The 13702-nt window shown below is 41.8% G+C and overlaps 1 protein-coding gene across 12 annotated transcripts in view; it reads right to left on the bottom strand.

Moving 5' to 3' along the window:
- dennd5b (DENN/MADD domain containing 5B) overlaps window positions 1–13702 on the bottom strand; it is a 125051-nt gene that overhangs the window by 45871 nt on the left and 65478 nt on the right. For all 12 annotated transcript variants that reach the window (XR_013902806.1, XM_080291779.1, XM_080291780.1 and 9 more), the window contains 2 exons: window positions 11052–11161; window positions 7569–8253 (listed from right to left, as the gene is read on the bottom strand). Coding sequence is in view for 11 of the 12 variants with exons in the window: in XM_026147905.2 (XP_026003690.2) it covers window positions 7569–8253; window positions 11052–11161 (795 nt within the window). In the remaining variant the exon portion in view is untranslated. The remainder of the gene's footprint in view (window positions 1–7568; window positions 8254–11051; window positions 11162–13702) is intronic.

Below are 13702 nucleotides of genomic sequence, written 5' to 3'. Positions count from 1 at the left end.
CACTAAAATGTGTTGAAAAACCTTTTCTTTACTAAGAACAATACACAGTGAGGTGCGTGATCAGATCCAGAGAGTGAAGATGCCAGAACAATGGAACCAGACAAGATTTTACAAATGTAGAAAGGATCACTGGGACAACTTTGACATCTATAGTGAGGGAGTCGAGTTTTTGGTCACTCTCATTGATGCCCACTTCAATTGCTTGCCTCAAAGTTGAGAAGTTAAATGTCCGTCTTTCAGCAGAGTTTGTTCTGTCTGGACAGATAACTCCTTACGACATTTATCAGAATCCCATTTAATCAAACGTGACTCACAAACTAAAAAAGGGTTTTCCTCTTCATTTATTTACACGAGCGATTTCTACGTGCCTACAGAGAACCTGGACCTCCTAGAGGTAGTTTCTGATGGTTGTTATGAATGCCGCCTTTAAAACTGGCGTTTTTTGATTTGGAGTTGAAGGTCTGGTATATGAGCTAACAGCTTCTTTTTGCATGACTCATCATGCACAGAAGATAAACAAGCTGCAGAGAGAGTGCTGAAGCTGCACTGAAACTGCAAAAGAGTATGACTGAGGAATGTAGGACAAATAATGATCTCAGTCTACACACTAGATTCTCTGCATTTGGCTCTAATACTCTAACACAGTGAGGAACGCACACACTGCGTCTCACTGCAGCTGTCAATAATAAATGAAAGGAATCCTAGAAGCAGGGAAATCTGATCACTGTGTATCTGAGTGTGATATGCACATAAAGCCTCATTACAGTGTTCTCTGTTTTCATCTGAGTTTTTACTTTACGAGTTTCTAATGCTTCTCCGCTTCAAAGTATAGAAAACAGGAACAGTATGTTTTCTTTTCTGTTATCAAACTGTTCTGGAGAACTGGTGCCAGAGGAACAACCTCCTTCTAAACGTCAGTAAGACAAAGGAGCTGATAGTGGACTTCAGCACTAAGCAGGAGAGGAACTACCAGACCCCCGTCATCAACGAGTGCCCAGTGGAGAGAGTGGACAGCTTCAAATACCTCGGAGTTCACATCACGCAGGACCTGTCATGGTCCTGTCACATCAACACCGTGGTGAAAAAGGCCCGACAGCGTCTCTACCACCTCAGACGCTTGAGAGACTTCCAACTGCCCTCCAAGGTGCTCAGGAACTTTTACTCGTGCACCATAGAGAGCATCCTGACGGGAAACATCTTAACCTGGTTCGGGAACAGCACCATGCAGGACAGACGAGCTCTACAGAGGTAGAGCTTCTATTAGAAGTGGTAAGAGAGGTGGTGGGACTGCATCTTTAGCCAACAACACACTCACCACCAAACAAATTTTATTTGATCATTTTACCACTTTTGAATTCCATGCTATTGTTTTCAGCAGCCCTCCAGTTTTATCTGTCACAGTTTATAGACCACCTAAAGACAGCGCTGCTTTTATCAAGGAATTCTCAGAATTTTTAACAAACATACATTCAAAATATAACATGATAATTTTAACCGGTGATTTTAACCTGCACATAGATAATCCTTCTGACCCTGCAACAAAAGAATTCTTAAACATTCTTCACTGTTTGGATTTTATCCAGCATGTCACGCAGCCGACTCGAAACAGAGGACACACTCTGGACCTGGTCATCACCCATGGGCTGTCCACCAGCGTGTCCTCTGTTGTTGACTTGGCTGTCTCTGACCACTACTGTGTGTTTTTTAACATCACCGGTTTTATTCAGCGGGAGACCTCGGTGCGAACTGTGAGGAGGCGCTATCTAACCTCTGAAGTGGCTGCAAATTTTACCAGGGTTTTAGACGAATGCCCCCCTGTGATTTTACCTGCATCCTGCGATTTGATTTTTAGTTACTTCAACAGCAAACTGAAGAAAAGCCTTGACTCCGTTGCTCCACTCACCACCAAAAAGATTAACGTAAAACATGCATCACCCTGGAGAAACGAAGAAGTCAAAAAACTCAAAAGAAATTGCAGGGCAGCAGAAAGGAGATGGAGGAAAAATAAAAATACTATCAACCATCAAATATTTTGCGAGCAACTTAAAGTGTACAATAATACATTAAGGAAGTCAAGAAATTCATACTTCGCCAAAATAATCAGTATTAACAAAAATAATCCCAAGGTCCTCTTTTCCACCATAGATCATTTATTTAACCCTGATTTTAACAGCTCCCAAAGAACCCCCACAGACTCGCTCTGTGAGCAGTTTGCAGACCACTTCAGGGGAAAGATCAGCGCCATCAGATCTGATATTTTATCTAATCGCGATATGATTGTAAACACATCTGAGGGCTCGATTGTACCTGAGGAGACACTGGACAGCTTTGTCCTGGTTAATGCTGAGAACTTTCAGAAGGTTTTCTCCACAGTGAGACCCACCACATGTCTTTTAGATCCAATTCCTTCTTCACTCTTTAAAACACTTTATGGATTTTTTGAGGCTGAGCTTTTATGCATGATGAATTGCTCTCTTCAGTTGGGTGTCTTCCCTGCTGCCTTTAAAACGGCGGTGGTGAGGCCCCTTCTGAAGAAGAGCAATTTGGATTGTAATGATTTTAATAACTACAGACCTGTATCCAACTTACCATTTTTAAGTAAAGTCTTAGAGAAACTTGTTTTTACTCAGATTACTGATTTTCTCAATGATAGACAGATCCTGGAGATATTCCAGTCTGGATTTAGGGTGAACCACAGCACAGAGACGGCTCTCCTAAAGGTTTTAAATGATCTTAGATGTAACTGGGACTCCCAAAAGCTCTCAGTCCTGGTGCTGCTGGATCTAAGCGCAGCCTTTGATACAGTAGACCACGCTATTCTTTTAAACAGACTGAAACACATGGTGGGCCTCTCTGGTGCTGTACACAGCTGGTTCACTTCCTATCTCTCTGACAGAACTTTTATGGTGAGTATGGATACATGCTCCTCTAAGATCCATAAAATGACATGTGGTGTGCCTCAAGGGTCGGTTCTAGGCCCTGTACTTTTTAATTTGTATATGCTCCCTCTCGGCGGTGTCATCAGGAGGCATGGAGTGAACTTCCACAGTTACGCTGATGACACGCAGCTGTACATCTCCGTGTCTCCTGATGACACCAGACAAATGGATGCCCTTTTTAACTGTATCTTGGATATAAGATCTTGGATGGCAGAAAACTTTTTACAGCTTAACCAGGACAAAACTGAAGTTTTAATTGTTGGTCCTGAGGCTCAGAGGGAGAAACTCTTGTCTAAATTAGAGGCATTTTCACTATGTCCTTCGCTACAAGTGAAAAACCTGGGTGTTATTTTTGACTCTGAGCTTGGTTTTATCCCACATATTAAACATGTAACTAAAATTGGATTTTATCATCTAAAAAATATAGCCAGAGTCCGCCCTATTCTCTCTCGGGCCAACACGGAGATGCTGATGCATGCTTTTATTACCAGTCGCATTGATTACTGTAATGCCCTGCTCTCTGGTCTTCCTAAGAAGAATATTTCAACTTTACAACTCTTGCAAAACTCGGCAGCTCGTGTGCTGACGAAGACCAGAGGGCGGGCCCACATTACACCGGTTTTAGAATCGCTGCACTGGCTCCCCGTGTGTTTCAGGATCGATTTTAAAGTTCTTTTATTGGTTTTTAAATGTCTTAATGGTCTTGGGCCTTCTTATCTCTCAGATCTGCTTTTACCATACGAACCCTCGCGGACCCTGAGGTCCTCTGGTACTGGCCTTTTGATTGTCCCTAAAGTCAGGACACATACTCACGGAGAGGCAGCTTTTCAGTGGTATGGTCCTCGTCTGTGGAACAGCCTGCCGGAGGAGCTCAGGGCCGCAGAGAACGTACATGTTTTTAAGAACAGGCTCAAGACCCACCTTTTTAATTTAGCTTTTACTTAGCGTTTATTTATTTTATGCTTATTTATTCTATCCTGTTATTCTATTATTAATTTAGGATTTACCTAATATTTGTTTGATTTTATTCTTATTCGTTTTTTAATCTTCTTATTCTATTTATATTTATATTGTATCCTGTTCTTATTTATTTTATCATTTTACCCTATATATATTGTATTGCGTCATATCTCCAGTGTTTCCTCGGAGGGCGCTCTCTGCACCGGGGCTGTTATTGACCGTGGCTGCTGGGTCTCTGGGGTCCTCTCAGACTGGCTGGGGGGCTCCTTTGCCTCCCTCCTGCTGTGTGCCCAGCCTGGAGGCTGCGGTCTGTGACCGGCTCCCGGTGCAGACGGCTCCCTGTTATAGTGTTTCCTCACTTGGCTCATGCGAGCCCAGCCCAATTTTTACTCTTTAAGTGTGCGCGTGTGTGTATGTGTGTGTGGGTGGGGGGATATATGTGTATTGAGAGTGTGGGGAGTGAGTTGGAGGGTGGGGTGGGCTGCTTTTAACTATGTAAAGCACTTTGTGCTACATTTTCTCTGTATGAAAAGTGCTTTATAAATAAAGATTGATTGATTGATTGATTGTGCGGTCAGCTGAGCGCACCATCCGCTCCGAGCTCCCTGACCTGCACTCAATCTACAGCAGGCGGTGCTGGACCAAGGCCAGGAAGATGGTGAAGGACCTCAGCCATCCCAACAACAGACTGTTCTCTCTGCTGAGGTCAGGAAAGCGATTCCGCTCCCTGAAGACCAACACAGAGAGACTGAGGAGGAGCTTCTTCCCGCAGGCGATACGGTCTCTCAATCACACCACCACACAGTACTGACCCACACATATGGTTCTTACACACACACTGGACTTTCTGGACTTTGGTTTTGCACAACACTGGTCACTATATTCTTCATTTCCGGTTAATACTTGTACAGCTGCTGTTATTGTGTATATATTTATTTATATTTAGATTTCTTCATACATTCTTATATAGTTCTATATTGTGTATTTTGTTGTACAGTTATTTTATTTTCAACTTTAATTTATATATTTTGTCTTATTCTTCCCAGTTAAATTTACCCTTCATTCTAATTTGTGTTGTACAGTTATTTCATTTTTAACCTTAATTTATATTTTATTCCTTCCTAGTTAAATTTACCCTTTTTAATTTTTCATATTTATTTATTTCCTATCATATTCATAGCCTTTTCCTTTTTTGTTTTCTTTAGGTCACGAGCAGTTGTCCAAGCATTTCACTACATATCGTACTGTGTATGACTGTGTACGTGACAAATAAAATTTGAATTTGAATTTCTCCCACTAGGAGCTCAGTCTGAGTGGAGTTTTTTTCTCCTCCTCTTACCTCATGTAGTGTATTTTCGTTGTTTTTTCCTATCAGCCTACCTTCTGACATGTCTGCCCAATGTGATGTTTGTGTAAAGTTGGTCAGAAGGTTCCTTTGTGAGTGCGCATGCGCCATTAGCGTGCTGCCTGCTGTAACCCTAATTTCCCTCGGGATGAATAAAGTATTCTGATTCTGAAACAAATTTTCTCCACAGACATCCACAACTTCTGGCAACCAGACAGAAAGCCTTACAATAGCTTCCAGTGGCTAAAAGGCCTCAAAGTAAGAAACGACGTCATAGCATAATAGAGTGAAGACAAAAATGTATCCACTGAAACCTCTGAAGTTGATTAATTGAATTTGATTTCATTTTTTTCTCAAATATTTTTATTGAGGTTAACCAAACAGAATACACACACATTAATAACAAGCACAATAAAAAAGAAAACATCGCAGAGGTTGTGAAAGGGGAAAAAAGCATATTGCAATGAGGTCTTAGATTCTAAGAAAGAACAGAGCTAAACTTAGTTATTGTTAAGGTGGCAGTTAAATAGAGAAATATATATGTAGAAAAAATAATATAGAATAAGAATATATAAGAATAAACAAATGAATATCTACATGCAGACTCATAGAGCAGTGATGAACTCAGGGCCTGGAGATTTGCAAATATTTCAGCAAGGACCCTCACAGCTGTTTGTATGTTTTGCTGGTATCGCTAATCAGAACAGATCTTTTCCAGGCTTAGACAGGATATCAGATCTCTCAGCCAGTGCGAGTGGGTCGGGACAGAAGGATGCTGAATTTATCAACTTAAATATTGAATCTCACATATCCTCAGACAGAGACATGCTTAAGTCCTGCTCACAAGCAGTTTAATGCCTGACAATCGAAGGGCCTTTAATGCCCACCAGCATGTGACAGATAGCAGATATTAACCCTTTCTGAGTTGGACGCAAAGTTAGGAACATATCTGCCGTCTTCAAAGTACCTCAGGAAAGTTCGACATCTAAGACTGAAGAAAGTGTCTAATCTGAAGACGCCTGAATAAATGTGAATTTTCAGAGAGTTTCATAAAAGATGCTAAGTTATTATCAGTGAACAAATCATTAAAGCACCTAGTGCTCCGTCCACGCCAATCTTGAAATACAGGATTGCTTGTAGATGGTTAGAAAGGGTCATTTGATGCGATTGGACTCAAACAAGACAAATCAGTCAGACAGAAGTGTTTTGTCATCTGAGCCCATATCCTCACAGTGTGCCAGACCAGCAGATTATCAGATGGCTGTGGAGTGGAGATCCAACTACTGCCAAGACAGATGCATCTTTAACATAATTTAACTCCGCCGGCACCCAGGACGCTGAATTGTCCCAATTTTGGAAATGAAACCAAAATATGCTGATCATATGTTAGCTACCCACAAACTGGCAACATAACAATGATTAAAAATGAAAATGTGCCATCATCTTACAGTGACCAAAAGCTAGGGACCACAGCAAGTCTTCCAGGTCCTGATGCAACAAAACAGCCCCATCACACGACCATCACCATCTTTTACTGCTGCTATGTCCCTTTTCTGAAACGCTGCATTATGCAGTGTGACACACGCCTTCCAAAAAGTTCAACTTTTGTCTCGTGAGTCCACAAAGTTACCTTTGCTACTGGTCCTGGCTACTTGCAGCAGATGGCCCCGCCCCTCCCTGAGCCTGGTTCTGCTGGAGGTTTCTTCCTGTTAAAAGGGAGTTTTTCCTTCCCACTGTTGCCAAAGTGCTTGCTCATAGGTGGTCATATAATTGTTGTCTGCATGTATTATTGTAGGGTCTACCTTACAATATAAAGCCCCTTGAGGTGACTGTTGTTGTGATTTGGTGCCATATAAATAAAATTGAATTGAATTGAAAGTATTTTCCCACTTTCCACACAGGGCTGTGCAGGGTTGGATTTCTTCCCCTTTAATAATAATAAACCTTCATTTAGAAATTTAGAAACATTTAAGTGTTACTAACATAGAAAAAATAGGAAATCAGGAAGGCAGCAAACATTTTTCCCACTACTGTATAATGTTACAGTAGTGTAACAATTGTTCATAAGGCAACATAAGATATTACTAAAATAAGGTAAACTGAAGCTGATGACTGGACATTTAACTTATCAATGACTCTCCAGGTCCTATAACATGTTAAAATGTCCATTGAAACCATGTTGGAAGCATGTTTAGAGAATAGGTTAATGGAACTATCTAACAATGTGTGGTATAGGTGACACAGCCTGTTTGTATTCTGTATGCAGAACCAATTCAAAGTGTAATAGCACCAGAAATCCAACAGCATGTGTAGAATGTACTTACCCTGTGAGTACAGCAGAATCTGCATCTCCAGCAAGGTGCAGGTGAACACCTGGACCAGGTTTTCCACGCCTAGCAGAGAAAAGGCCTCTGCCAGGGGGAAGTCGGCCAGGGGAAGCTCTCCTGGTCCCGGCCTTTGGCAGACAATGGATTCGTATATGCCGTGGAATTTGAGTGAACGCCCCAGAGCAGGCAGCGGCACCTCGTACAGGATGTTGTAAACGTAGCTCTCCAGTGGCAAGGGGGGTGCGGTTGCAGCTATGACAGCAGAGTGCATCTGTGCAAGGAAGCGCCGGCAGGCGTGCATGAAGGGCATAGGCGTGATCAGACACAAGGCTTTGGACACATAGAGCGTGTCCCGTGACGAGTCATAGCTCCCCGCTGCACGAGATAAAGATGATGAGGATGATGAGGTGGGGGAGTAACCATCATCTAAACTGCTGGCTAGTGAGTCCATGCTGGAGGAAGAAGAGGAGGAGGAAGAAGCGGCATTTGTTTGCTCGGCATTGTGCATCTGGTAGAGAGTCTGCATGGCAGAGCAGATCTGTGGGCTGGTCACCTCCTCATAAAAGGTGTGAACGAAACCATATGTTCGAGATCCATCCTCCTTGGTGATGATGAAGGAGTGGAACTGAGGCTCGCGCTGGTCTGCCTGTGTCCTGAATGACAAACCTTTGGGCATACAGAGCTGCAGAGAGAAAGGGCAAACAGAAGTCATCGCGTCAGTTCTGATTCACTCACGCTGGAATCTTTTTATGTGTCCATAATCTTTCACTTTTCCAGATCTCATAGGATTTTCAAACACCGGTAAAAATGCTGCTTACATTTAATTCTACAGCTGAAAATCTTACAAGAAAAAGGCAGCGATTCTCTGCATGACCATTCTCAAATTTGAATTTCTGCGGTTTTATGCTTTTGTTTTCCATTTTATTGTTATAATGAGTTCAATAAGGAAGATCTATGGCCTCACATTTGTCCGCTCCAAGGTGCTGCCGGCTAAATCTGAGCTTCATCACTTCCATTCATGCCACGTACTCTCACTGCGTCTTTGTGCAACCCACCACCTCTCCATCTCATCACTCAAGCTCCATTCAAGCCACCTTCATCTCCACCAACGGTGTCTAGGCTCCAGGGGGTCCTCCCCTAATCCTTTTTACAGCTGGGGTTCTGTTTTGCCGAGACAGACCATCGGAGTATTCTGTGATTCTTTCTAATGATCTGTCCTTATTGAACTGATTTGTTTGTTGCTGTGACAAAACAAAATACCTGAATATGTTAACTACGGCACTGAGGAAGTCTTTCATGGCATCTTATACCACACATCCACTATTTTCAAGAAATGAGGAGAAGATTAATTATTAAATAAATTTGCTAACTCTCTATAGCAATCACGTGTCATATGATTACTTGATCACTTGTTGCTTTCACAGCCAAACTCTATCAGTTACTGCCATCATCAGGTTTACTTGGCTGCTGAGACGAAGGACACACTGTGGAGACAAGTCTCAAGTCACCATGTCCATGCATGTGTACATGCACACAAACTGTTATCCACAATAATTGTTTTGACGATTTGTTGACATTTTGAATTCTCTTCCTTATTGTGCTCTGTGCTGACGGGCATCTAAACAAATATTTAGGCCTGATTGGATTATCCATGGCTCTTAATGAGCAGTTCAGTCAGCAATGAAAGATAATGATATAAATGATGACATCTGGCAAGTCTTGTCTCAAATAAGCATTAACCAGGCTTCAGTACAAGCCTGCAGAATGAACCAGGAAGCAGTAACAATCATCTAACTACGTGAGTGAGGAGCAACACAGGAGATACCGGTGCAGGGTGGCTGTTCATGTAGGAGCCAATATACTTATGAGCTCCACGATGTAGCAGTTAAAGGACAAAACAACCAAATTTAAATGTCTTCCTGTTTATAATACTGATGTGAAAAAGAAATGAGGACAGCAGCAGTTCAACCTATGTGCATGGTTTATTGTTTATGGTACAGGAAAACTGCTGCTCACAGATTGCAACACATCAGAGATCTAGTATGTAAAATGTGGTTTAACTTAAAGAGCAAGAATGGGAATATATATACTAGTATATCAGTATATATGTATACTAGTATATATATTAGTGTAATGTAAAGTTTTGAAAAGTGTGCAATTTCTGTGCCTGCAGAACATGGGCTAATACTCATTTGGTTGTATTTATTCTCTTTACTGACAGGACCATATCCATAAGAAGTGGGCAAACCTCCCTGCCATTTACAAATATATGATTTTCCCTCCCAGCAGAAACCTAAAGAGGAGGAGATTAGATTCCACAGACGGTGAGACGGTAATAAGATGAAGAGATGATGGAGGTATGTAGGTAGAAGAGGAGATTTAAGGCTATAATGATAATGATTTAAAGAGCTGTAATGATCAGAAAACATGGGAAAAGAAAGAATGATATTTCTGTCATTAAATGCCCTTGACATGGCATCATCAGGTTTCAGCTGCTGCACTGCTGCATAATGGACTGTTTCCATGTCAATGTAAGGAGAGATGCGCGGCTGAATTATTTAAAAGATGTGGTGCTGGGTGAGGTGGAAAACAAGGCGTGTACTCTTTATCCACACGGAGAGTACACGCCTTTGTTTCCATCACGAACACTGTGCTGGTCATGTCTCCTTCATTCCTGTCCTGCTGTCACATGTGGTCCATCTCTGCTGTCTAGGACTACAGTTGGAGATGGTAGGATTTCTTCTGCTCGCAGCACGTGGAGAACTAGCTGACGGCCCAGTACGTTGGGCTCACCTATGCTTCAGAGCAGAGCAGGGACTGCCATCATCAAGTTTACTTTTGCATATAAAATGAGAGATTCACTCGAAAGGCAGCTGATTACACTACTTAGTAATTTATTTATATGAAAGCACTTTAAAAATATTTTATTTGCAGAGTAGAAACTCCCTTTAAGGCACATATTTGCATGTGTGCGCATCACCTTTGCCACAGGTAGAATGTAAAGCTATATATTCAGTACATAGCCTGTCCCTTTTAACTGTTGTGTTGCTATAGATCTTCCTAGATGTCTAAACTTAAAAATCTATTATTTCTTCATCTACATGTGATTCGTATCTGTTCATATATGTCTGGTATCTCTATCCCAAATACTGTTTGGCAGTGTGGAACTCTTCTCTTGACAAGATTTTAAAAGACCTAAATCAAAACCATAACTCTGCCACTGTCAGTACAGCTTTAAATGTAAAACTTTTTGGAGGGGATTTGTATTAATTGCTTTGTTACCCACAATTCCTTGAGGCCCAACTGTGTTTTAAATCAAAGCCTCAAAAGCTTCTTCCTCTGTCTCTGGCCAAAACCACTAATCTGCCCCATTTCCTCTAGAAATGATCCCATTGGGCTCTTCCCGCCGTAATTTTGATAGAATCCATAGCCTCCTTTATCCTCTGCCTATCATTTCTCCAGAAATCACAGTCCACATACCATGTTAACAGCATCCTGGTCGAATGGGTTCCACTCCACATTTTCTGGATAACGTGCCAGAACTTTGGACTTGAATGTCCTCTTCAGGGGACTCTGCTCAAAGTTTTCACCTGGACAAATGAGAAAGGGAAAATAAAAAGGTAATAATGCATCAACAAACAAAAAATCAAACAACTTGGGCCTGAAGCTGCAGAGTCATGCTCCAGATCAGCTGAGCTCAATGCCAGCCCACCTCAGTTTTAGCTAAACGGATACCCGTTTGGCGTGCTGTTCACAAATAGCAGGATACTGTTTGCTGGTGACTCTGTAGGATGCTTCCCCATGCTTTTTCTGACTTATGCAATGCCATATCTGTTATATTAATGCCTACTTTGTTCTGTGAGGGCTATTGCTGCTAAACTCGATGCTTGTCTGGTGTGCTTGTCATGTATGCAGGTGAAAACGCAGAGATGGGTTCTTTCCCCTCTTTAGAATTTGCAAGAAGGTTTTGGGAGGTTCCAGAAAATAGGCATATGATTTTACAAACACATTACTCCAAATAAAATATCAACCCTAGTTTGAAAAGTGGTCCTGACACAGTTCCAATTATGTTGGACATGAGATACAGAAGTAGAACATAAAGCTTAACAGAATCAGTAGCACTGGCTCAGTAAACCAAATGGACAGAATATCTCTGTGAGCGACTGAACTGCAAAGCAGATAACACCAAGTTCACACTTGTGCACCTGGAAGCTCTGCAGTGAGCTTTCCTGAAGATGCAATCAAAGATGTTTTCAAAGAGATTATTAAATACTATATAATAGAAAAAACAACACCACTCAAGTGGTTCATAAAGGAAAACAATATATGAAAAACCTCAAATAGAAATAACTGTTCTCAATTCTGGCTAGCTGAGCCCAGTTCCAGTTAACTCAGTTCATTCACAAAGAAAAAAAATCTCTATATTTTGGTTATCCTCTGTCAATTCAAGTCTACATCATAGAATGTAAAATACCCCACTTTGGGTTTTTAATCCACGAAGAGAACCCAAAAGAAGGAAATCAAAATCCTAAAAGGTTGATTCAGTTTATCTGGATGTAGCGTTTTCACTGGGAGAAACGTTTAGTCAGTCATCCAAGGGAATTCTTCAAACATCTCCCAGGGCCTCGTCACTAGGATTTGTAGCAGTTTTCCCGCCACCTTACGGGTTTCTGGCTTCTATTTCTGGCTGACATGAGACTTTTGTACATACTTTTTCGAATCCAAACCTATTCCTGGTCAGTATACCAATGTTTGCACCCTTTATTAGGCTTTGTATCTGCCAAAGTGGCCAAATGTAGGGTCATCAACTAACAACTGTAGAAGGGTTTCCCAGAGACAATCTGGTATGCAAACCTGAAGCTGTAAGACTCTGTAGACCTTGTCTTCCAGGATGGTGAACTTGGTAGCCTCAGTCACAGTGAGATTCCCATCATCTATTTTAGCATGGTAAATCTTTTGTATTTTTGCATCATTCTGGTTGGCTCTCCATATGTCCTCATCTGATAATGAAATGTGCTTGCGAGGTTCCCCTTTAACAGATAATATGCTGGCAACCTGGGTTTCATTGCTGGCAGGGTCACTAGGGGCTCTGGATAAAGCATTTAGCAGTGTTATATTTTACTGTACTCACCTGTAAAGGTGAACTTCTGCAGATACAGGATCCAGCAAGTGACTGTGCAGATCCCTTTTAGGTTTTGAACACCCAAACCAAGGAGGAGTGATCAGGTATCTCCATTTCTTGAATGCCCACACTACAGTTAGCACTCATTTTCTGTAGTGGAATAAATGCAGGCCATAGGCCAGAATTTCTCTGCATAATCTACTTTGTTTGCACAAACACAACTCCAAGTCCAACATCACTGGGATCTGTATACACCACAAAGGTTAGGTCAGGGTTGGGATGGCCTGAGATATCAGACATCAAAGGAATGCTGACATTCTGGAGTCCAATGGACTTTGGGTCCTTTTCACTTCAGTGGCTCAGCAATCTGAGAGATACCAAACCTGTGATACCAGCCTGCCATTTCTAATAGCTGGCTTTTTTCATCTTAACAGTGAGTTTTGTCTGCCTTAATTTGTCTAATATAGCCCAAAGATGAAAAAATGCTGTTCTCTGGTTGGAGAATAGATCAAAAAATCATCCAAGTACAAAAAGCAGGTCCAACCTCTGAGATCACCCAATGTTATCTCCATCAGCCTCTGGAAACTAGCTGGCTCGTTCCTCATTTTGAAGGCATAACTTTGAACTGGGAAAGGCTAAAGGGACAGGTGAACACTGTTTTGTCAATGCCTGGACACCTCCTGGGTAACAAAGGAGTTTATTAGTGAGCACTTCTGTGCATCCCAGTCTTCACATGCATACATCCCTGTTTTTATTAAGTTAACAAAAGAAGTGTCTCTTTTACCACTGCTTCCAGTTGGGAGACCTCAACTGCTCTTGGCAGGAGCTCTGCGTCAATGTTACTCTACTCTAATAGAAGCCCTTAGCCCTTACTCCCTATCCCCAATCACCAGGTATGTCCACACTTCCTCCAAAATCAAACCTTTTCTTCTAAGCCAAACCAATACTGGTGATTTTTACTCATCCCAGTAGGATATGCCTGGCACACCTCACTCAGGAGGTCCCCAGG

The sequence above is a fragment of the Astatotilapia calliptera genome, chromosome 17 (assembly GCF_964374335.1).
Source record: "Astatotilapia calliptera chromosome 17, fAstCal68.1, whole genome shotgun sequence".
In the NCBI taxonomy this organism is placed as follows: domain Eukaryota; kingdom Metazoa; phylum Chordata; class Actinopteri; order Cichliformes; family Cichlidae; genus Astatotilapia; species Astatotilapia calliptera.
Note: the sequence above shows the minus strand (reverse complement) of the source record. Positions and strands in the feature narration are given on the sequence as shown.